Source organism: Chiloscyllium plagiosum, chromosome 29, assembly GCF_004010195.1.
Source record: "Chiloscyllium plagiosum isolate BGI_BamShark_2017 chromosome 29, ASM401019v2, whole genome shotgun sequence".
NCBI classification, from domain to species: domain Eukaryota; kingdom Metazoa; phylum Chordata; class Chondrichthyes; order Orectolobiformes; family Hemiscylliidae; genus Chiloscyllium; species Chiloscyllium plagiosum.
In genome coordinates, this window is record NC_057738.1 from 3,734,455 (window position 1) to 3,760,808 (window position 26,354).

Here is a 26,354-nt window from a genome sequence, read left to right on the forward strand (position 1 = left end):
TGATTTCCCACACACAAAGCCATGTTGACTATCCCTAATCAGTCCTTGCCTTTCCAAATACATGTACATCCTGTCCCTCAGGATTCTCTTCAACAACCTGCCTACCAACAACATCAGGCTCACTGGTCTATAGTTCCCTGGCTTGTCCTTCCCACCCTTCTTAAACAGTGGCACTACGTTTGCCAACCTCCAGTTCCGGCACCTCACCTGTGACTATCGATGATACAAATATCTCAGTAAGAGGTCCAGCAATCACTCCTCTAGCTTCCCACAGGAGTTCTAGGGTGCACCTGATCAGGTCCTGGTGATTTATCTACCTTCATCCATTACAAGACTTTCAGCACTTCCTCCTCTGTAATATGGACATTTTGCAAGGTGTCACCATCTATTTCCCTGCTTTCTATATCTTCCATATCCTTTTCCACATTAAATACGGATGCAAAATACTCGTTTAGTATCCCCCCCCCCATTTTTTTGTGGGTCCACACAAAGGCCACCTTGCTGATCTTTGAGGGGTCCTATTCTCTCCCTAGTTATCCTTTTATCCTTAATGTATTTGTAAAAACCCTTTGTATTCTCCTTAATTCTATTTGCCAAAGCTATTTCATGTTCCCTTTTTGCCTTGCTGATTTCCCTCTTAAGTACATTCCTACTGCCTTTATACTCTAAAGATTCACTCGATCTATCCTGTCTATACTTTACATATGCTTCCTTCTTTTTCTTAACCAAACCCTCAATTTCTTTAGTCATCCAACATTCCCTGTACCTACCAGCCTTTCCTTTCACCCTGACAGGAATAGACTTTCTCTGGATTCTTGTTATCTCATTTCTGAAGGCTTCCCATTTTCCAGCCGTCCCTTTACCTGCGGACATTTGCTTCTGAAAGTTCTTGCCTAATACCATCAAAATTGGCCTCTCTCTAATTTAGAACTTTTAGATCTGCTCTACCCTTTTCCATCATTATTTTAAATCTAATGGAATTATTGTCATTGGCACCAAAGTGCTCCCCCACTGACACCTCAGTCACCTGCCCTGCCTTAATTTCCAAGAGTAGGTCAAGTTTTCATCCCTTTTTTATTTCTCACATCTCACCCAAATACCTTCCCTGGATGTATTTCCAGGAATATCCTCCCTCAGCACAGCTGTAATGCTATCCCTTATCAAAAACGCCACTTCCCCCTCCTCTCTTGCCTCCCTTTCTAGCCTTCCTGTAGCATTTCTGTACTGGAACATTAAGCTGCCAGTCCTGCCCATCCCTGAGCCATGTCCCTGTAATTGCTATAATATCCCAGTCCCATGTTCTTAACCATGCCCGGAGTTCATCTGCCTTTCCTGTTAGGCCCCTTGCATTGAATTAAATGCAGTTTAATTTATTAGTCCAACTTGTCCCTGCCTGCCCTGACTGATTGATTTGCTTCTGTTCTCAACTGTACCAGTCTCAGATTGATCTCTTTCCTCACTATTTCCCTGGGTCCCACCACCACTCCCCCCCCCCCCACCCACCTTACTAGTTTAAATCCTTCTGAGCAGCTCTAGCAAATCTCCCTGCCAGCTGGGCGGCATGGTGGCACAGTGGTTAGCACTTCTGCCTCACAGCGCCAGAGACCTGGGTTCAATTCCCGCCTCAGGTGACTGACTGTGTGGAGTTTGCACATTCTCCCCGTGTCTGCGTGGGTTTCCACCGGGTGCTCCGGTTTCCTCCCACAGTCCAAAGATGTGCAGGTCAGGTGAATTGGCCATGCTAAATTGCCCGTCGTGTTAGGTAAGGGGTAGATGTAGGAGTATGGGTGGGTTGCGCTTCGGCGGGTCGGTGTGGACTTGTTGGGCCGAAGGGCCTGTTTCCACACTGTAAGTAATCTAATCTAATCTAATCTATATTAGTTTTTTCCCCAACAATCAAAAATTGATTCATGGTCATCATTAGACCATTAATTCCAGATTTTTTATCACATTCAAATTCCAATATCTATCACGGCAGGATTCCTGGGTCTCTGGATTAAAAATTCTGGATTAGTAGTGATTAAAAAGTCCAGCAATAATACCAGTAGGCCATAGCCTCCTCTGGAGGGGTTTCTGATGCTGTCTTACAGCTCTCTCCCTCACTACCACCACCAGTCCCCCCCCCCCATCCCCCTGCCCCCAGGTCTGGGAAGATCAGATTTAAACTGGTACGAACTCTTCTCCCTATCAGCAATTCTGCTGGAGTTATTCCTGGAGTTGCATGAGGGGATAGTCCTATAATCAAATAGGAACTGGGACAGTTTGGTATCAAGTGAAGCCGTAGGCGGCTTCTTTAAACCTGCCTTCAGAGCCTGGACTGCTCTTTCTGCCAGACCATTAATGATGTTTGGTATGGAGCTATCCTCATGCGGTGAATGCCATTCTACTTTAGGAAATAGTCAAAGTCCCTGCTGGTAAAAGATGGCCCATTATCTGTGGCCAAAACTTCTGGGAGTCCAGATATTTCAAAAGATGTGCGCAGTTTTTCTATCATCAGCCCTATGTTGACAAGTAAACTCTATGCTTGTCTTTGAGGGGGTGCCCACAATGACTCAATGTTGAACCTATGAAAGAACTTGTCTAGTTAACATGTAGGAGAAAGTGAGGTCTGCAGATGCTGGAGATCAAAGTTGAAACTTTATTAGAACTTGTCTAGTTAACATGTAACCAAGTCCAGGGTTTACCTGACAAGGCAGAGATCATGATAATATAAGCAGCCTCCAGTATTTCAGGGACATAATTTTTGCCTGTTCAGTTAGAATGCCAGTTCATAAAGTTCCAGTTAAAATATCCTATTGATTTCAAGTATCTCAAATTATTGGATACAAACAGATCTTGGTGTTCAAATTTCAGACTTAGGAATACAAAAGATGCCCAAAGAATGCAAGGACAGTAGCAAGTAGGTAAAAGTTCATACAGACTTTTAAAACATAGTGGATAGGCAAAAATTGTAATACTACCCGTTAACAAAATCAGTTAAAAGGTGCTGCTGATGCACACACTCTAGAGCAATATTAGGTAAACAGGAGAAGCTGTTATCAAATGGAATCTGAGAGATACTGAGGAGATAGCTGTGAACAGGTGGGATAATACTGAACCTGCTTCTAAATGGCATAACCAGACATATGCAATATACATAAATCTAAACATTTTCAATCAACCAATGAAGTGAAATTGCATGGAATCGATAAGTAATTCACTCGCTCGCTCTCAGTCGAGTTCTGCCCCTATAACATATGTCCTTCTTACTATTACACTTAGTTACCACATCTTTGCAAATGGGGATTCCTTGTCCCACAAGCAAACTGGAATTCCCATTGGCAGCAACAAAATCTGACTATGATTGTAATTAGCATTTGGTACTTCAAACGATTAAGGAAGGAGAATGGGGTGGTACTGGATGGCAGATTCAGTGCAGAGTGCCAGTGAATTGCTAGTATTAAGACAGGTTTGCATTGAGCTCTATGTAAATCCATCCTAAATTGCTTTGTACAAGACACATTTTAGGATTGATTGAGTGTATCGCATAACAGAAAATAGTTTCTTGGTCAATATATATAAAACAAAAACTAAAACAAAATACTGAAGAAACTCAAAGTCTATTTATTTCTCCACAGAAGCCGCCAGTCCTGCTTAGATGTCGCAACACTGTTTCCATTTCAGATCTACAGCATCAGCAATAATATGCTTTGACAAAACAAAAGAGCATTTTCCTGAATCAAGTTAAAATACAAGGTAAAGTTTCAAGCAAATCCCAAGAAGTAGCAAGCTCGAGCCTCAATTACTGAACAATAGCAAAAAGTGAAACTGTTGGCAAACTTGGGGGGACTTGTGAACTATTAAGCTCTGAATTAAGAACTAGGGCGTCAGCTGTGGCGCAGAGATGTTGAACTCAAAGATGTAGGTTCAAATCCATTGTATTCTTGTGTACAAAATCTAGGCTGTTATTCCAGCACAGCACAAAGGGTACAATGCATCGTCAGTGGTATGATTTCTCAGGTAAGACATTGGTATAAAGTCCCATCTGTGCTCGTTGGCACATATTAATAATTGCATGTATACCTATTTATGAACAGAAAGGTTTTGCTGGTGTTTTGGTCAATATTTACTTTTGTGAAACAACTAAAAACAGATGTTTGTGAGAGCTTACTACAGAAAAATTAGAAGTCTTTCATTGGCTGTAAAATGCTTTGCAGTATCCTTTGGTTGTGAAGGTGCAAATCTCTTTTTACCCAATTGGAATAGAGGGTCACACTCCTCATAACTGTAAAATAGTTTACAAAAAGTAAGTCACCCAATGAGCATATGATTCTTTCATTTTAAACTACCATTGAACAAAGCTGGACATTCTTAAAATACAGTAAATTCTCAATTCATGTTGTGCTATTTTAAGTCTTCCCATAACAACATCGTTGTTATAATGGGACAGTACGGAGTGCCGTGGTTTCTGTTTTAACGTAGCATTATGCTTGGCTGATGTAGTGTGATGTAGATTGATTTGGCCTGTTTTAGACAGGTCTTTATTGCTGACTCACTTTCCCTGACCCTCTTATTTGCAACTCCCCTTGCTCTCTCACTTGATCTCATCACCTCTCAGCCCACAACAGCTTTTACATTAGTGGAAAACCTGATACAACTTTAAAAGAAACATTAAGTATATGCATCAAAAATGTAATATAATACTAAATGGGGAATTACTGTTATTTGTTACAACAGATTGAACAGAATACTAAAATAAATAGGAGCAGTATTGGTGTTTATCCAGCAAGAAAGCAGAAATTGTTTTCATTTATAATCTGCATACAGACAGGACTGCTTTACAACCAATGAATTACTTTGGGAACAGTAAAATTTAGAAGACTGGCCAAATATGACCAAGAATCATGTAATTGCAGCACTCACAATAAGATGTTGTGAAGTGCAAATGTTTGTACGCCACTTCAAATGGGTGGAAATATTGGTTTTCCCTTTGTTTACCTTATATTATTGTCAAGATGTTGCTTTTACGAAAAAACAATGAGAGACTTCAGCATTTCAACATTCAATTGAGTTAATACATATAATACAGGATAAAGTCAACGCCAACAATGAAACATAATCTTGGTATATTACGTACATGCAAATCAAAGGACTACAACAAGATTGCTAAAATATTTTCTAATGGGACCCATTTTAAAACCACCATCTCTTTACAGATAGGCAATTATGAATTGGCAACAAAGGCTAGGCTTCCCAGGGATGCCAATGCAGGTATATAGTTTATCTATATATAAAAACTTAACGTGGTCCCAGATACCAGAAAAGCAGCTCAATATTTTGTGTATGTATTCACTCATGGTCACCAACAAGCCTTTGTTCCTTGCTTTCAGTCAAACTCCCCATAATCCATAGTGACAGAAGATCCTCCCTGCTCCCCACACACATTGTGAACAGCTACTCTATGCTACTATAGTCCTCTTTTCAATCATCATCCCCAACTTACCCCCCATCCATCTGTTGCATCAACCCTACCATCCCTTAACTCACACTCTCCAGGCCATAGTCACTTAGTTCCCCCTCACTTACTAATGTCCTCTTTCCGCGCCCTCTCTCAGCCTCCATCCTATCCAACTCAGTCCCCTCTCATTCAAGCTGTCCCTTCCCATCTGCTGATGCCCTCTCCTCTTCCACATCCATATGCATATATTTCTCTATCTTGACTGCAGTGGAAAAGCAACTATAACGATAATGAGCCCCAGTACCCAGGCATCAATTCCCATTGTGCAATTCCACCTGCAATCCCAGCTACCAGGCTGGGGCAGTCTACTTATTCCAGAATTTAAATATCCTGACATAACTGGGTCTAATAATTTTCCAGGGCCAAGTGACTGATGACTCCCCAGAGACCAAAGATTCCTCAGCACTGACTGTTATTGAACTCTTACAGCATTTGGTTCAGCAGGGCAGTCTGAACTTACTGGTGTTGAGCATAATAAAGAATACAAAGTACACTTCGGGTTCCCAGTAAAAATGCTTTCTAGTCCCAGTATCATGTTTGAATTATATGGATTTTTACTAAATTATTATTTCAAATTATCACAAATGGATACAGACCATCAAAATAAATCAATTTTCACTGAAATTTAGTATTTGAATTTCTCAAGAGATTTGAACGTTTGAGAGAGAGAAAAATCAGCGAGGACGAACTTACATATTTCGCAAATTTAACCAGTTTTTAAATAAAGGGATTGTGGAGGCGATTCGTGTTTTGGCATTTCATATACAAACAATCCTGCTTCATATCCTCTCCACACAGTCATAAGATTACTATCAGCAGACCACATGGTTGTTCCCATAAAATACGTACTAGATAGTCTCAGGCTAGCTCTACTGAGCAATGGTCAGGAATACTTATTGATAATTTCAGTTAAAGCTCACAGGAATGTCATTATAGCAGGGAGTACTTTTCTACGATTAATCAATAGAAATATTTTGAATTATGAATATTTTCTTTCATCTGACTTTCCGAGATGCGACAGATGTGGCTGCAAAATTTGAAACAGTTCTCAACACTTCAGTTTAAGAGAGACAAAATGTCAAATAAAAAGCTACCTCAGGAAATGCTTAATATTTTGAACACAAAATGCCTATCAAAATTCATTCAGAATTACGATTGGAGAAGACAGGATTAAGTAAAGTGGCAAAGCTGCATAGAGTTAATTGATCAGGGTGTTAGCTAGTACATTTTAGTAAAAGTATTACCAATTCCCTTAATCATAGTTTGTTTTTTTCACAGAATATATTTCATTTGTTACACTGCTGTATTTGAAGATGAGATTCAAAATAGATAGAATTAAATTTCAGAAGAGCTCACAACAAAAGGTATCAAACACTTGGGAGAAATTCACTTCATTTTAGATAGAATGAATAATAAAATGATAAAATCAAACCTCGACAATGAAGTGCTTTCTCTAGGGCAAAAAATTCGCCAATTCTCCTGCTTCAACCAAATCTCATGCAGCTATTGCAATACAAGCAATTCAAATTATGTATAGACACAGGCTCGTAAGAGGGAACAACTTAAGAGTTTACAAAAATGAACTATTACTACCATGTCAAAAATCACAACACCAGGTTATAACCCAACAGGTTTATGTGGAAGTACTAGCTTTCAGAGTGCTGCTCCAGTTGTGGGATTTTTAAACTTTGTCCACCCCAGCCCAACAATGGCACTTCCACATCAATATTACTACCATGAAGGAGCATAGATTTAATAATCTGGCCTGATATTTAAACATTGTTCATTAATCACAAGAAAACTGTATGAATTGTCAGTGTCATTTGCAAAGTTCCAGTTGAGGGCTCTATAAATAATGATAATTCACTTTCTATGGATAATTTGGAAAGACCATTCTCAACATTCATAATCAAAATTTCATTAAAACAATTTCAGTCCTTGGACTTCAAGCTTATTTCCCTTCATAACTAACACTGATGTATCTGGCTCTGTATAACATATTTAACTGTTGCAGTTCTTAGCAAGAATGGCAATGACCAATTCACTTAAGTTTTAAACAAAATACTGATCTTGTAATTGATCACACCATTTTTCATTTATTTCTGGGAAATTTGAGCTATGCTCAACACTTAGTGTCTTTCAACCTCAAGGAAAATATACACCTGTAAGCTAGTTTTACATTCCATCTTTACAAAGGTAGAGTGCCCCAAAAACAAAGTACTGCAGAAGGAAGAAACTGATGCAGTTAATTATTTTAAACGAAAAAAAGTGTTATTTGCAATATCACAAGACAGATTAAAGCATTGTGTCTAAGTTGCACAAAGGTCTAAGCTCCCATCTGCTAAAGTGTAAAGGCCAAATATAAATGTGCAGCACAATCACAAATGACTAGAATGTAATGTGGCCTTATTTAATCTTTTCCAAGGAAACACTGCAATATTTGTTTCTGTTCTAGAGAATAGTACATGAAAAAAATTACTATTGCATGATGATTCTCTCCAAGCCATTTACCTGTAAAGTGACCGTGTGCACCATTTCCTTTGCATGTGGCTAGAACGTGAATATTGCTCCCATGGTTGGGACTCATGCTGGGACTGTTGAAGGTTCTAGGACTGCCTGGGTAGCTGTCTTGTGATTTTGGACTTCGGCCTCCTAAACATCGCACTTCACTATCTGTCCCATTTACCATTTCTATAAATTGACGAACTCTAGGATAAATTACAAGACAAACATTTCTCAAATTCTCCATTCTCTAAACGCTCCAATCTATAGTTTACCAGACTGATTAAAACAATAGCATGATTGAGTTGGTAAAGTAAGCTCAACACCTGAAAGACTTTGTTTCTAGGAATAAAATGGAACATATACATGTTAATGTTTAGAGGTAAATACTAAGATTTTTCTTGATTCCAGTAACTAACAAAAACTGCCACATATGATCAATTTTGTGTCAGTCTTTATCAAATAGGCCACGTGGGCAAAAATATGCAGAATGAAAAATTCATGCAGTATAAATACAAAGACGGTCATGTCACATTGTTGCTTACTTTAACATAAAAAGGAGGTTAGTTTTTCTTTCAAGTAGACCTGGATAGAGCTGCTGTGTTGTTTCAATTGCTTCTCCCATTCTTCCAGCTAGTACCAACTTCTGAATTCCTAAAACAACAAAAAGTACAGTCACTGTAGCTATCCTTACCAAGAGAGTAGAATACAGAATAAGTGATCAAAAAACTTTGCAGACTTGCAGATGATGATTCTTTTTATAATAATTAAGAGAAACATCAAAGCTGAATTGGATCATTCTAGAACATCAGATCTGCATCACTTTTACTATTTTTCTATAACATTTCAAGTTTCTTTCCCCTCATCAATGGGTAAAACCAAAGAAAAAATAAAGTGGAGTTAATATATTTTCTATCCTCTTAATGTGGTTGTCACATTTTCGCAGCTGCGTTTCCTCATAACACAAAACCAAGATCTATAATATAATTAATATTCTGCAAATTCATGTTTCTAAAGTAATGTATTGTTACCCCAAAAGCATGGACACTGTTTTACATTCATAACAGTGTTTCATTCAGACAGTTTCAGTCCTTAGACTTCAAGCTTATTACCCTTCAAGCATCATTCATGACTAGGTGCTGACACATCTTGGTCTGTACAACATACAGTTAAAACTTTTCCTGTTGCAGTTCCAAGCAGTAATATCATTGACCAATTTTCTTCAGTCTTCAACAAAATGACGATTCTGTAACTGATCCAACTCTAAAGATTTAAGAAATGTATTTCCTCCATACTTGATCTAAGTCTAATATTTATAATCTTACAACCTGAAGGAAACTACACGCCTATAAACAAGCTTGAAATTTTACACAAGGAGAATGTGCCCAAGTAGTGGATAAGGAAGAAATATTGCAGTAACTATGTTGAACTACATGCGTTATTTGCAACATCACAAGGCAGAGGAGTTGAAAGTGGATGACATTTAAAATCTTGTTTGTAAATTGTACTCTGGTCTGAGTTCCAGTTTCTCCCATTTGCTAGTGATTAGGCTACACAAAAGGTGTATTAATTGCAAACTGTCACTAAATCTTTCCCAAAACATCAAATATACCATTGAAACAGTAAACAATAACCCAAATATACTCATGCATCAAGATAATTTGCTTCAGCATCAAGATAAATGTCTTCAACTGGATTACAACTTTAATTGTAACTTTAAGTCGACTGGAGATTTTCTGTGATGGTCAAAAAGAACTAAACCCTGTTCTAACTATTTCCAATATACACACCCATTTAAGGTTTTATCATATGTAACCTTACATTTATCTAGATAAAAATCTGTCCATCATTGCTCAGAATGTCTGCTAAGTTAGTTGACAGTATGCTTTCAATCTTTCATATGCTCATTACCAGGCCACAAAACTTGGCATCTTCTGCAAACTTTTTTTTTAAAAAAAAGTGTGAGACCTTTATCTTTTGGACATTTACACAAAAGAAAAAGCTGAATACGTTCAGAAGAGAAGATGAGAGGTTTCTTAAAAAACCTTTTGAAAAACAAATATGTCATTGAGCAGAATCAAGCTACAGTTCAATTTATACTCACTTTGTCTATTTTTAATGGACGCTAGCTCCTCCTGGAAAGCTTGTCCTGTGGACCTAGCAAAGGCTTCAGCTGTGGCACAGTAACCATGATGCACTAAGTAAGATGAAACCATTCTAGAAATTGAATTTTTTTAAAAATGTTACAGGCTCAGCAGTATTTCATGACAACGCACTGCAGTTTCTAAAAAAAAATTTTGTAAAGATGATTACACCAGGCTATATATGTGCAATAACAGGAAATGCTTACCAAACTCAATGGAAACAATCTTGCAAGCGTGAACATCATGTTTTCCCCATTGATTTCATAATTTAGGTACCATGTTTTGCAGTTATGACCCGGCAAATATATTTGCAGAAGCAGCATTTACATCAAACATACACAGAACAAGAGTTATGTTTCCAAAAATGCATTAAATATACATTGACAAACTAGTACTTAATTTATTAAATCGATGAGTTATTTACAAAAGTAATGTATCACATTAGTTCTTCTTCCTATTAGGATACTCTTGGTAAAGAAAAACACACAAGTTAAATTAGAAAATATTTAGAAAAACAAATAACATATAATTAATAGGGCAGTGGTTGACCTCAGACATGTGTATGAGAAAAGATAGGCAAAGAAAAAAGGTTGAGAGTGTCCACATGCACTGGATATAGACAGGGAGTTTAGGTGTGACAGGAGATGAGTAAATGGGCACATGTGCAAGAAACGGAAAAATGGAGAAAGGGAGCTTGAGTAGATCATGGGAAGAAAACTTTATTATGTTAAACAATGAAAAATACGTAAGATGAACTGGAGAATTAATAGGTAACTAGGACCACCTTTTAACGAAACTTACACGCCAATCTTTGAGCCCATGCAACAGCAAAGCACTGAGCTATTCTTAGCTGAAATCAAAACAACCTTTTTTGTAGCTTTGAAAACCTTGGAGGGGGGAAAAGAGAAAGAAAACAAGAGAAAAAGAAAGATTCCTTTGGATAGGAGAGGAGGAAGGTTTCTCAACTTCAAGTTTATTGCCTGCTCCCTGCCCCAGAAATATGATTTTTTTTTTTTTAAGTTTGTTAGATGCAGGACTATTTTGCTTGCTGTGGTCTATGGCCAGGTCAGTTCATGTCTTACTGGAATAGCATTAAGAGGAGACATTTACGAATACGGCAAGATTACCAAGATTTAAAAGTGCAGCATTAAGGTGAACATTTGTTTCCAGTACACTGATCAGATTTATTTTAGTTAATAAAAAGTATTGAAATATCAGTATATACTTTGTAGCATTTAACATTAAGAAATACAAGCTGCATTTAATAGATGCAAGAAGAAATCCATGTATTTTAAATCTAAATCACAATTAAGTCACAGGAAAGAAAATTCCTTTAAAAGTTTTTAAATGAAAAATGCTAATATAGATAACAGACAATGTATCACCTACTTTTGAATCATTGTCTGCCATTCCCCTTCTCGATCTCCTACAGGGAATCTTTCAATCTGGGTCTGAATTTTAGATCTCCATTCTCGCATGTAGTCCTCAATATCAAAAACAAATGGATGCTGTCCAAAATTAGCATCTATCACCTCCCCTGGTGTCTGCAGTCCAACTGTGGGATATAAATTTGGCTGAACAAGAGAGAAGAAAAGAATCACTTGGCAAGTTTTAGACTCTTTAAGCAGTCCAGTAATGTCTGAGTAGACAACATTCTTATGAGAAATGCTTTGCAGCTGAAAATGTCTTTAAAAATGAATATTACTACTACAAAGATTTACCCTGATAAATCAAATTTGCAAAGCTCTGCTTCCCTCGAGTGTCAACAAGTGTTAAACAATATTTCCTCCTCCGACCTCACCCAAACTTTTACATCATTTACATTTATTTAAGAACAATAACACAATTTTAGGATTCCCACATGGTAAACACATGCACTCTCCTATGTCAAATACATTAGTGTTTGTCTGTCTGAAGCTCTCAACGAGGAGCTTAGAAAATCATTTGTAAAATTCACATCAATACATCAAAGTCTCAAGCTAAGGATACTTCCAATGATTTGTAAAATGTACCTTGCTAGTTTAGAGTGCAGAAGATATATTTACTGGAAAAATCAGATTCTGACTTCAAAGAAAAGGAATTAAAAATAACAAGCACCTGTAGCACCCTTAAGTACTTTACTACCCAGTGATAGAACCATGACTGATTTGCACCTTAAATCCTTGACTTTATACTCTTTGATATACTTGTCCTGCTAAAATCTACTGATTTCAAAAAAAAATTATGAACTGAGCTGGCACTTACAGATTTATTTTCTAGGAGATCCACGCCTGCCATCAAAAACTTGTTCCAACTTGTCCCAACTGGTTCTATTTTATGAATTTATACCCTCATTAGCGAAAAACATTTCTATCATTTCCTTTCAAAATACTGAATATCTCAATTAAATCACCCTCTAATCGATTTCAGAGATTGCAAGCTCAATTTACATACTGGTCACACATCTGAAACAGTATATGTTCTTTTCTCCACAGACGCTGCATGATCTGTTAGGCATTTCCAGCATCTTCAGTATTTTGCTTGTATATGGAAGGTTACATAATCTAACCACATTAATGTTCATTAATTTAAATAGCTGGCAAGATTCCATAGAAACTGTGCTGCACCATTACATATGTGCACACAGTATTCAAGATGTATTCTAACCAGAGCTTTGAATAGCTGTACCAAAAATTCCTCCCAATGATATTAACACTTCCTTGATATAAAAGGTTAATATTCCAGAATGCTGAAAGAGGTGGCTACATCCTAGAACAAGAGAGAGAAAGGTGCAGAGACAGTAGATGCATGGAGGTTATTTTCCAAAATTCCATTAATGGAATGGTTCCTGAAGATTGGAAAGTAGCATGTGTAACCCAAATATATAAGAGGAAGGAGAGAGAAGACAAAGAACTTCAGATCTGTTAACATGGCATTAGCAGTAGGGAACGTGGTAGTATTTTGAATAAAGGATAAAAAGATAATAGTAGGATTGGGCAGAGAGAGTCAGATTTATGAAAGGAAATAATGTTTGACAAGCCTGTTAGGAGTTTTTGAGGATGTAACTGATGGAATAGACAAGTTGGAAACCGGTGAAGTAGCGAATTTGGATTTTCAGAAGGGTTTTATTAAGGTCCCACTCAAGAGGTTAGTGAGCAAAAGAGGATGTGAAGTTCCAAAGAAGGGTTGACGGATTCAAAGCATTAGCTCAGATTTCTCTCCACAGATGCTGCCAGATCTGCTGAGATTTCCAGCAACCTCTGTCTGTGATATATTTTTAAAGTTTGCTGATGATACAAAACCAGGTGAGAAAGAGATTAGGAGGATTTGAAAATGGCTGAGAGAGATTTGGACAGGCTAAGTCAGCATACAGTAACGTATCGAGTATTTGCTGAACACTTCCCAATTCCTCACGCTTTACATCCAAAAGGACCTAGCGCATTTTTGTTCATAAGTCACTGAAAGCTATTCTGTATGTAGAAAGGAATGAAGGCAGCAAATACATGTTAGTCTTTATTGCACGGAGATTTGAGTACAGGAGTAAAGATGTTGTGCTGTAATTGCAAAACACTTAGGGGAGACAACACCAGTAGTAATGGGAGGACTCACCCAAGGACGTACATGCTTATCAAAAGAAAGTGCAACAAAGTTTCACTGAATTGATTCTTGGGATGTCGTACAGAAAAGTGGGGCAGCAACTCAGATGAGAGGGTAGTGTGTTTTTGGAAGTTTCCACCAGCGTGCTGAGGAAACTCAGATGACCAAGTTTATTCAAAAACCAGGATTAACAGATTTCTACATATTAATGATATCAAGGGGAAGAGGTCAAGTGCAGGAAAATAGAGGAGAGGTAGATGTGCCATGATTTGGTTTAATTCTGGATCAGTCTCAAAAGGACCCAAATGGCTTATCCTTGCTTACTGTTCATTGTGCTATTACTTAAGTGGATACAAAATACTACATTTCCATTAATGTCAAAGTAGCCAAAGGATTCATTTCAACGTGAAATCATTATAGCCCTCAAAGTGCTCATTATCCGATCGCCAGACCATAGCACCCTCTCTGTCAATTGTTTTATACAGAATTATTGAAAGTCACAACACATCAATTCTCTACTGGTTCTTCACTCAGATCCCTGCTCAGTGTGCCCCTGTAGCGCTCCCTTTGGCCACTCTCACCACTGGAGTCATCACTGATTTCCCCACCCCTTTTGTCAACAGAATAAAGATCATTTTCCAGCTCAATTCAATTCTGAACTCGTCATTTAGACTAGAAATGTTAACTTTGTTCCTCCTTCACAGATGTTGCCAGGTCTCTTGAGTTTCTCCATTACTTTGTTTTAACTTTAGATTCCTGCCCTTGCTCTTTCCCTATATCCCTACAATTTTGTTTCCTCCAAATTTGCACCCATATTCAGCGATGCTAAATGGGGAAAAAAAATACAAGGGGAGGTTTCTTTCAATTGCAATTCATTCATCCACCATCCTCTACATTGATGTACGTGCTATTCAATCACTGCAATATCAAACTGATTCTATGACTCTTGTTCTACAAATAACCTGCAAGACAGTTGCAAAATATTTGCATCTCTTTCAAATTTGGAATATTTACATTAAAAAGGTCTATTTTCCCTAATCCAAGAAAAAAAATTGCAGTTATACACTTCAAATATATACTTAGATCAATTTAAAATTAAATCTTGGAAAGTTAACTATTCAGCTGACTACACTTCAATCAGCCAACTCTCCAAAATTCCATTTCTTTGCTCTTTCCATTATATTTTGTATTATTTATTGCAAGAAAGCAGGGGAAAGAGATGTTTGTGAATCAATTTCTGCCTCAATTAACAAACGAATATATTCAAAATTGGAAAAAACAGGAAAAAAATGAGAACACACTTGTTTAATTGCTGAATGCTATTAATACACAAAAATGCTGAAACAAACAGAACATTACAACTCGCAAAATACTGTAGATGCTAGAAGTACAAAAGAAAATGCCCGAAATACTCAAGTCAAGTGACATCTATGAAGAGAGAAACTGAGTTGGTGTTTCAGGTCAATAACCTTCCAGCAGAATCTATTTTCTCACATTCCTTGCATCCCTTAGAGCCAGAAATAGGGGACATTGTAATGGAGAATGAAGAAATAACAGAAAAATGGAACACAAAATTTGAATCGGTCTTCACAAAAGAGGATATCACAAATTTATCTGAAATGTTACAGAACTAAGTCTACTCAGAGGGAATAACTGGGATTAAAGGCTGACAAATTCCCAGGGGTTGATAATCTATACTATAGAAAGTCTCCCTGAAAATACAAAATGTGTTGGTGTTCATCTTCCAAAATCCTACAGAATCTGGAGCACTTCCTACTGACTACAGGATGGTAAATGTAACCCCTATTTTTTAAAAAATGGGAGAGATAAAGCAGAGAATCACAAACAAGTTAACCTAACATACGTAGCAGGGAAAATGCTACAATCCATTATGAAATACGCAATACCAGAACACCGAGGAAGCAATAATAGGATTTGACAAAATCAACATGGGTTTATGAAAGGGAAATCATGCTTTATTAATCAAGAGTTTTTCTGAGGATGTAGCTAAAAGAACAGATAACCATTGGATCTGGTATGTTTGGATTTCATGAAGACTTTTGATAAAGTCCCACGTCAGAAATTAGTGGGCAAAATTAAAGTATCGTGTTTGGGGACGAATCTGCTGACATTGGTTGAGAATTTGGCAACAGACAAGAAAGAAATAGACAGTGGGAAGAAATAGGTCTTTTTCTGGGTTGACAGGCAGTGATAGGTGACACACTTCAGGGATCAGTGCTCAAGCCCAACCTATTCATGACATACAACAGATTTAGAAAAATGAACCAAATGCGTAATGCATTCAAGGTTGATGACAACAAAAGAAAACTAAGTGGAATTGAGAGTTCTGAAGAGAATTCATGAAATGCAATTTTTGAGAAGATTTGTAGCCCAGGTGGAGGTTCAGGTTATAAGTTTGCTCACTGAGCTGAGAGGTTTGTTTCCGGACATTTCATCACCCAGGTAGGTAGGTAACATCATCAGTGAGCCTCCGTTGAAGCGCTGGTGTTCTGCCCTGCTTTCTATTTGAGGGTCTTGGTCTGTTAAGGGGGATATCACCCCCTTATAACTGCAGTTACACAGGGTCTTGATATGATCTCACCAGTAGTAGAATGTACAGTTTTGGTCACCTGACCAGAGAGAGGGTATACCTGCCACAAATGGAGTCCAGCAAAGGTTTATAGGAATATATTGGGTATGAAAGGACTGCTATGAGAAAAGAGTTTGGCTCAACTAGGCTTATATAGAAGAATGACAGGAGATCTGATAGAAATATATAATACAAAATTCTAACAATCTATACAGGCAGTCAACTGTGTTTTAAATTTGCAAGTCCTTATTCTGAGATTACGTCCTCTGCTCCTGAACTCTTCCACAAAGGGAAACATCCTTTCTTCATTGACCCTGTCAAGTCTTCTACGAATCTTGTGTCTCAAAATCTTGTGTGGCCTCTCACTCTTCTATTTTCAAATGAGTGCAGGCCCAACCTATTCAACTTCTTGGAAGACAGGATCTGGTATTAGCCTAGTGAACATTTTTTGAATTGAAGTGGTTTTTTATTTAGATTAGATTAGATTACTTACAATGTGGAAACAGGCCCTTCGGCCCAACAAGTCCACACCGACCTGCCGAAGCGCAACACACCCATACCCCTACATTTATCCCTTACCTAACACTACGGACAATTTAGCATGGCCAATTCACCTGACCTGCACATCTTTGGACTGTGGGAGGAAACCGGAGCACCCGGAGGAAACCCACGCAGACACGGGGAGAACGTGCAAACTCCACACAGTCAGTCGCCTGAGGCGGGAATTGAACCCAGGCCTCTGGTACTGTGAGGCAGCAGTGCTAACCACTGTGCCACCGTGCCGCCCACTAAGTTTTATAAGTGAATGGACAAAACCAGGGCAAATGGATATCAATAGAGGCAAATATGAAATTATTCACTTAATATCTAAGGAGCAAATGTTTGGATTCTTTCTAGATGGTGAAAAGATATGTAGGCAGCACAAAAATTGCAAGATTGAGTGCAACATTTTATACAGCGCTAAACTCACAAATATTCTATGCCAAATCAAAAGAAGTCCTACTTATTTTTTCAAATTAGGTGCTGGTGAGTGTTTTTCCATTAAATTTTACATTTAGTTCCATTATGATAGTTAAATATAGAGGCATGGTAGGGTAACTCAGTCTTGTGGGATGCCTATCCACTTCCATGTGGGAACTTTAGGGTGCTTTTAATGTCTGGGCAACCACACATACAGGGATCATCAGCAGCTGCAGCAGCCCAACTCTAGTTGCAGAAATCAACTAGCACCTGGCATTTGCTCCTGTGCATTAAATTCCAGCTCAAAACGTTTTCTTTATTAGCAAGTGTGGAAAACACTGCAAGGGACATTGTTTAGTGCATTTAAAATAGAACTCAATGAGAGGTTGTGCACACTGGAATATCAATGGCCCACTCTTGTTTTTTTTCTTAAAAATAGTAGACAGTTATACAAAGACATGAAGCAGTCAATGAACTTACACAATTAGAACAATGTATTTCCTGTTCACTGGGAGCACAAGAAAAAAAATTTAAAGCTACACAGAGCAATATCTTGCAGTACAGTACATAAATAGCTAAAAGGCACACCATGTTGAGACAAACGTAGGTGGGAAAGTTATGAGGAGAAAGATGCAAAGGGATGTAGATCAGTTAGGTGACTGGACAAGAAAGCATTGCATGAGGAAACATATAAACATCCATTTTAGTAGGAAAAATGGAAACTTATTTGTACTCCAAGCATTTGAATGCCCTTGTAAATGAAACACAGTCAACATGCAAGTAAACCAAGCAACTACAGATGTTATATTAGCGAGTTTTGAGAAAATTTGTAGCTCAGGTTGAGGTTCTGGATGTAGGTTTGTTCGTTGAGCTGGAAGGTTCATTTCCAGATGTTTCATCACCCTACTAGGTAACATCTTCAGTAGGCCTCATGCAAAGCACTGATAATTCCTGCTTTCTATTTTTGTGTTTGGGTTTCTTTGGGTTGGTGATGTCATTTCCGGTGAAGTCACGTCCTGTTCTTTTTCTCAGGGAGCAGTAGATGGGGTCTAACTCGATGTGTTTGTTGACAGAGTTCCGGTTGGAATGCCATGCTTCTAGGAATTCTCGTGCGTGTCTTTGTTCAGCTTGTCCTAGGATGCAACAACACATCCATCCTCAGACAAACCAAACAAAGACACGCACTAGAATTCCTAGAAGCATGGCATCCCAACCGGAACTCTGTCAACAAACACATCAAGTTAGATCACATCTACCACCCCCTGAGAAAAAGAACAGGAAGTGGCATCACCAATCCAAAGAAACCCAAACATAAATAGAAAGCAGGAATTATCACTAGTGCTTCGCCTGAGGCCCATTGAAGATGTTACCTAGTAGGGTGACGAAATGCCTGGAAATGAACCTTCCAGCTCAGAGAGCAAACCTACATCCAAGATGTTACGTTAGCATTAATCACAAGAGGGTTTGTGCTTACTGTCATTGCATAGGGATTCAGCAAATCACACCTTAAGTACTGTACCAAAAGATCAGAAAAGTGATATTAATATTCAGAAGCTCAGCATGGCTGAGTGTGGGACAAGCTTATGTGTGGGACAAGTTTATGGAATCATATGGCTGTTCCTGCTCCTAGTTCCTATGATCTCGCACATTTCTTTTTAAGGGAGGTTTCCTTAAGTAAACTTTCAAGAAAAGGGGAGAATGAGATTAATTGGATAGCTTTACTCAAAACAGCAGATGGAAAAGGCTTCTGTGCATACTAGCTTATGATTCTACAACACACTTTAAAAAAATGCCAAACATAAAAGCACCCTACAATATGCAGCTCATAATTAGCCCAGGAAATGGAAAAGGACCTTGGGTGATTTTTCAACATACATGTTGGCAACAGCTGAAAGACTATAATAATTAAGAAAGAACACTTCTCTATTAAATAGCACTCTGCCTTCCGGGGTACCAAAGAGGCAAGACTGTGGGAAATGAGAGAGAGCAAAGAGACTTTCATGCAACTGCAGATTTAGAAAACAAAATAACTCTGAAAACTCTTAAGGATGAAAGGTCCAGATAAGATTCCAGAAATCTATTCCAGTCACCCCAAAAAAATTCAACACTGCTCGATTTCCTCCTCATTCACTGCTAGAGGCTGGACTTTAAAAATAAGGAATTCTTAGAACTGTACAGCTGCTGATGAGGCTACACATGGAGTAGTGTAGACTTCAGGTCTTTGCATTTAAACAAGATATATTGACATTGAAGGCAGTTCAAAAGACGTTCACTTGACTGATCCCTGGGATGAATGGGGTTGACATATAGAGAACAGCTAGACAATTTAAGCCTTTATTCATAAGGATTTAGAAGAATTAGGGTGATCTTACTAAAACATAAAACTCTGAGGGATCTTGACAGGGTATAATCCAAAGGTTTACAGCAAAGAAAATGGCCCTCTGACCCATCAAGTTTGCGCTGGCCAAAAACTACTTAAATATTCTAATTGCATTTTCCAGCACTTGGCCAACAGCGTTGTATGCCTTGACATCACAATATACATCTAAATACTTCTTAAAAAGCGGAGGATTTCTGCCTTTACCACCTTTACAGGTAACCAATTCCAAATTCCTATCCTATAGCTGAAAGAAAATTTCCTTACATCTCCTCTAAACCTATCTCCAGTCATTGATCTTTCCACCAAGGAGAAAGGTTTCTTTCTGTCTATGCCCCTTAATCATGTCCCCATTTCGTCCCCTCTGTTCCAAAGAAAACTACTCCAGCCTGCCCAATCTGTCTTCATAAGGAAATCTCCAGCCCAAGCAACATCCCAGTAAATCCATTGTGCCCTCTCCAGTGCAATCACATCCCATCAATAATGTGGATTTCAGGACTGCACAATACTGTAGCCTTGGCCTAACCAATGTTTTATAGGGACATAAACAGAAGAACAGCAGTAGGCCATTTAGCCCCGCGAGTCTGTTCTGCCATTAGATGAGATCATGGCTAATCTGCTGCCTACTCCACCCCCTTAATACCATTGCTTAAAAATTCATCTCTCAGATTTGAGATGAACAATGGATCCAGCATCTACTGCCAGTTGTGGAAGAAAGTTCCAAACATCTAAAATCCTTTATGTGCAAATTGCTTTCCAACATCTCTACGGAGTGGTCTGCAACTAATTGTCAGGCTATGCCTCCTAGTTCTAGAATACCCTACCAGTGGAAATTGTTCATCTTTATCTACCCTGTTTTTTTTTCCTGTTAATACCTTGAAGACTTCAATCAGATCGTCTCTTCTAAATTCTAAAGAAAATAGGTCTAATTTGTATAATGTCTCCTCATAATCTAACCGCATATAAACCTATGCCATACTCCCTCCAAGGTCAGTACATCCCTAAGCCAATACATCCTTCTTAAGGTGTACTCCAAGTGGGGTCTAACCAGGATTGTGCATAACAGCTTAACCTACCTCCTCAAACTCTATGCCACAGCTAACATGGGTAAGAGGACTGACTCCAATAACCACAACTGTCTTATGTGCCAACCAGGACTCCAACCAGCAGAGATTTTAAATCAATTCTCACTGATTCCAGTTTTGCTGGGGCTCCTGGATGCCACACTGTCAAATGTGGCCTTAGTGGTCATTTGTAGTCTCTCATCTCACTTTTTATCATGTATTCTATTGTGTTGTATGTCCTAACCAAATGCATCATCTCACACCTACCTAGATTGAATTCCATATGGCACTGATCAGTCCATCCTACCAGCCCATCTCCATCCTCCTTTAATCTAAGGCTATTTACGACTCCATCAATTATCATATCATCCATGAATGTACTGATCAACCATCCTACATTCAAATCTAAATCACATATATACATATACATATACATATATATATATATATATATATATATATAAAAACACACACACCACGAACAGCTAGAGCCACAACACCGATCCCTTGGAACCCAATGGACACAGACTTCCACTCACTTAACCATCAGCATCTGCTTCCTGCCACTTAGCCACCAAATTTGTATCAAACTTGCCAAATTTTTTGGATATCATGGGCTTTTACCCTCGTTATTAGTCTCCCTTGTGGGATCTTATCAAAAGTAGATTAAGTTATGCATTTCCCTCACCTATACACTTGGCCATCTCTTCAACCAGGTTGGTCAGTCACGACCACCTCTTAAAATCATGCTGACCATTCTTGATTAATCACGGTGTCTCCAAGTGCAGATTAATTTTGCCTCTCAGAATTGCTTTCCAACAGTTTCCTCACCTCCAAGGTTCGATCAACTGGTCTATAGCTTCCTGTTTATTTCTTGCCCCCTTCTTGAACAATGGTACCACTTTGGCTTTCCTTAGTCCATTGACACCTCTCCTGTGGTCAGGAAGGTATTGGAAATTATTGTCAACACACTTCGTATTTCCTCCCTTGCCTTACTCAACAGTCTGGGATACATTTCATCTGGCCCTGGAGTTTTATCTATTTTTAAGCCTACAGAATGACTCAGAACATCCTCTCTGTCTATGCTAATTTATCTAATCATATCACAGTCTTTCTCACTGGTTTCATCATCTCAGCAGTTAAATGTGACACGGTATTCTTTCAGAACCCTACTAAACTCCTCTGGTGCCATGCACAAATTACTAGTGTGGTTATTAGTGGACCCTACTCTTTCCCTAGTTATCCTTTTATTGTTAACGTACTTTTATCCTTTATTTTACCTGCCATTATTCTTCCATGCCCCTTAAGTTTCCCCTTGCACATCCTGTACACCTCCAGGGCTTCTCCTGTTTTGAGCCCTCAGTATCTGCCATAAGCCTACAATTTTTTTCCTTTACTCAATCCTGTACATCCCTTGATATACAGGGTTCACAGGATTCATTAGTCCCAACCTTTGTCTTCATTGGAAAATGTTGGCTCTGTACCCTCCCTAGTTCCTTCTAGAAATCATACCACATTTTGTGACATCTCCCATGGTGTTTTTTTTAAAACAGATTAAGTGGACATTCTTCAAACTAAGGGGTGAAGGAATTTATTTTCTCAGAATAAAGAATGTCTTAAACTTTCTATCCCAGAGTAGTGTGGAGGCTAGATCAGAGAAATATTTAAAGAGTTAGAGAGATATTGTATACTTTACTGTCTACCTGTCTGTTCTAATGGATGTAGGATTGCTCGCTGTGCTGAAAGTTAGTTTTCAGACATTTTGTCACCATACTCGGTAACATTTTCAGTGAGCCTCTGAATGAAGCACTGGTGGCGTGGCCCGTTTTCTTTTATATGCTTGGGTTTCCTTGGGTTGGTGATGTCAATTCCTGTGGTGACTTCATTTCCCATGGTGATGTCATTTCCTGTTCTTTTTCTCAGGGATGTAAATGGGATCTAAGTCAATGTGTTTGTTGATAGATACCTAGTATGGTGACGAAACGTCTAAAAACAAACCTAGCAGCTTAGCGAGCAAACCTAAATCCAGAACCTCAACCTGAGCTACAAATCTCCTCATACTTGCTGTTCTATATCATTAATGTTTTATAGAGTGAACATGACAGCTAGAGGATAATGCATATCATTATAATTTTTCTGTAAGAACCGTAAGTGTGGGGCTCATGAGGGGTCCATTACCTGCCTGCCGACCCATTTCATTGGAATGGTAATCAAGAATGAGGTAAAGCAGACCCAGAAGACATGTCACATCATGATGACAATTTCAAGCCATTTGTCTGCACAAAATAAACTAACCCAAGTTTAAGTGAAGTAACATAAATGAGACAAATGTAGAAATTTAGTGGCTATGATATTTGAAATGCAAGTCAAATTGAAGAGTCAGTTATAACAGGAATCTGACAAGCTTATAATAAAATTAAGCAGAGGAATTCTTCTGGCACAGTGACAGTGTCCCTAGCTATGAGCTAGAAGGCTAGGATTCAAGCCACACCTACTCTAGAGGTGTGTCACGTCTGAACAGACTAAATAATTTTCGAGAGTTTTATTCAGTCACTCATGCTCCAATTTTGTTTAGAAAAAGGCAAGAGTACACAGATAAATGAAAACACATTACTGGAAATAGTAAGAAAGTTAGGCAGCATCTGTGTATGGGAATCAGCATTAGTATTTCAAGTTACTGATCTTGCGGTCACTGATTTGAAATATTAACTCTGTCCTCGTGACAAATACTGCCTGATCGCCAAGTGCTTCCAGCATTAGTTTTTATTTTCGATTTCTAGCATCTACAGTATTTTGCCTAAATAAAAGCTTTGGAAAATATTGTAAAGGATTTGTCTTACCGGTAAATCTGTAAAAGCAATACCTGCAGAAAAAGAAAATACCAGCATGTAACTAACATTTGACTTCATTACTAGTTTTCTACATAAGCCAATAACTGCTAGTCATAGGGAAAAGAAAACAAAAAGCATTATGCATGATTTTTATTTTGAGTCAGGTCTCATATGCACTCATTATATTGATTGTCAGAAATACTGTGTTAAATAGAGCTCAAGAATCACTTCAGACGACTCAATGTGAAGATAACCAATAGGACAATACACCAATCCAGCAATATTAACAGCAGTCTGTTACAATACATTAGAATATAAAATACTTTAATATTGAAGCATATTCACCATATATATTCAATTTTTAGTCAAAAAGTAGGATGTTGATTTTTACATTCATAACATTTTCAGAGATGGTGGAATTCCCCCTTACCCATCACTATGCTAATGCAGTTGTCATGTCGGAGATTGTTCCTGCCAATGCTGTCACAAAGTAGCACAAAGGAGCCAGAAGTATTTTGATTATTTATTATTAAATATTTATAAATAACAACTTCTGTGGCGATGGACATAATTTCTGTAAACTAACTCAAATTTGTCAAATTCAAAACTAAAATACCTCAAAATTTAATTCTTTCACAGTACAGAAAATACTATTCAGGTGCAGATCATGCAGTGAACAATGTTAAATCCCAATTTAGAAAAAACACACTCTCCTTGCTTTCAAAACAGAGTAACTCATGACAATCAGCTTCTTGAATGGTATCACATGGATCATCAACATCATTCACATTATCAATCATTTCACAAATGATTGGGCAGCACGGTGGCACAGTGGTTAGCACTGCTGCCTCACAGCGCCAGAGACCCAGGTTCAATTCCCACCTCAGCGATTGACTGTGTGGAGTTTGCACATTCTCCTCATGTCTGTATGGGTTTCCTCCGGGCGCTTCGGTTTCCTCCCACAGTCCAAAAATGTGCAGGTCAGGTGAATTGGCCATGCTAAATTGCCCGTAGTGTTAGGTAAGGGGTAAATGTAGGGGAATGGGTCTGGGTGGGTTGTGCTTCGGCAGATCAGTGTGGACATGTTGGGCTGAAAGGCCTGTTTCCACACTAAGTAATCTAACCTAATCTAAAATAATCATCTTTGTGACAAAGTGCACTGGATATCCATTATTTCATGGTCTAACGATCATATCCTTTGATTTCACCCCAGGTCTCTACAAACCGTTTCAGAGCGCATATGCTGTTCTCCCTTGGAATGTCTTCACTCCTCCAATTATCCAGTCATTTCACCTTTAAAATAAAAAGTACGTTCTCTTTGAAAGATTTGCTGAGACGTCCAATGGCTGTACAAGGCTAATTAGACCAATGGGAATCACTTTTGTGATTTAACGTTTGCAACATCAAAATGTAATCTGTCGCAAATGAGCAAACTTACTAAAAAAAAATCCTCTTGGTTAGAAATCACAAGGCCCCTAGATAAAGACAACATTACTCCAGGGGTACGTGACAGCAGCACTGTCATTAGACGAGTTATCCAGGGACCCAGGAAATAGTCTGGGTACCCGACGTCGAATCCCAGCAGATGAAGGAGTTTGAATTTAATAAAGAAGAATCTGGAATTCAAAGTCTACTTTGACAATGAAACCATTGTCGATTGTTGTAAATACCATAGCTCACTAACGTTCCTTTAGGGAAAGGGATCTGTTGTTCTTACTGGTGCAGCTTGTGTGACTTCAGACCCATAGCAATATGGTTGACTCTTAACTGCCCTCCAAAATGGCATAGAAAGCCACTCAATTGCATCAATTGCTACAAGGTCAAGAGAAATGAATGAAACCATATGGACCACCTATCATAGATTAAGACAATAAGGACTAAGAAACAACAATGGCAAACAACCCTGTCAACTTAGATTAGATTACTTACAGTGTGGAAACAGGCCCTTCGGCCCAACAAGTACACACCGACCCGCCGAAGCGCAACCCACCCATTCCCCTACATTTACCCCTTTTACCTAACACTACGGGCAATTTAGCATGGCCAATTCACCTGACCTGCACATCTTTGGATTGTGGGAGGAAACCAGAGCACCCGGAGGAAACCCGCGCAGACACGGGGAGAATGTGCAAACTCCACACAGACAGTTGCCCAAGGATGGAATTGAACCTGGGTTCCTCTCTCTACCTCTTTAAATATCCTGCATAGCAACATCTGGGGCTGGTCCAAAATTTGGACATTCAAGTAAAAGCCTGACAGTGTGTATAAGGTACAATTTTGTGTTCATGACAAATGTCCCACACACCATCACCATCCCTAGATTTGACCTGTCACACAGGCAGGACAGATCTAGTGGAGGTGGCAACAAAACAATATACAGGTGGAAGGTAGTCACCCAGTGAATCCTTGATAATGATTCTGGACCCATGAAATCTTATGGCATCAACTCAGACATGGGTAAGGAACTCTCCTGCTGATACAAACAATGCTAGAAAAACTCAGCAGGTCTGGTGGCATCTGTGGAGAAAAAAAAAAGTTGTTGTGGTTCTGTTCGCCGAGCTGGAAGTTTTTGTTGCAAACGTTTCGTCCCCTGGCTAGGCGACATCATCAGTGCTGGGTACCCAATATACCAACCACGACAGCGGACAGCTGAAACTGACAACCAGAAGCGGCAGGGACAGACCACTATAAACACCGGAGGAAACATCAAAGAAGCGCTTCGCAGGAGGCTCCCAAGCACGGGTGATGTCGCCTAGCCAGGGGATGAAACGTTTCCAACAAAAACTTCCAGCTCGGCGAACAGAAACACAACA

General features: G+C 38.7%; 1 protein-coding gene across 2 annotated transcripts in view; it reads right to left on the bottom strand.

Moving 5' to 3' along the window:
• The window catches only part of ranbp9 (RAN binding protein 9), a 98,490-nt gene that overhangs the window by 24,231 nt on the left and 47,905 nt on the right, over positions 1-26,354 (bottom strand). For both annotated transcript variants that reach the window (XM_043719041.1, XM_043719042.1), the window contains exons 5-9: positions 23,551-23,573; positions 11,533-11,717; positions 10,104-10,216; positions 8,545-8,653; positions 8,009-8,205 (exon numbers count right to left, since the gene is read on the bottom strand). In XM_043719041.1, coding sequence (XP_043574976.1) covers positions 8,009-8,205; positions 8,545-8,653; positions 10,104-10,216; positions 11,533-11,717; positions 23,551-23,573 — 627 coding nt within the window. The remainder of the gene's footprint in view (positions 1-8,008; positions 8,206-8,544; positions 8,654-10,103; positions 10,217-11,532; positions 11,718-23,550; positions 23,574-26,354) is intronic.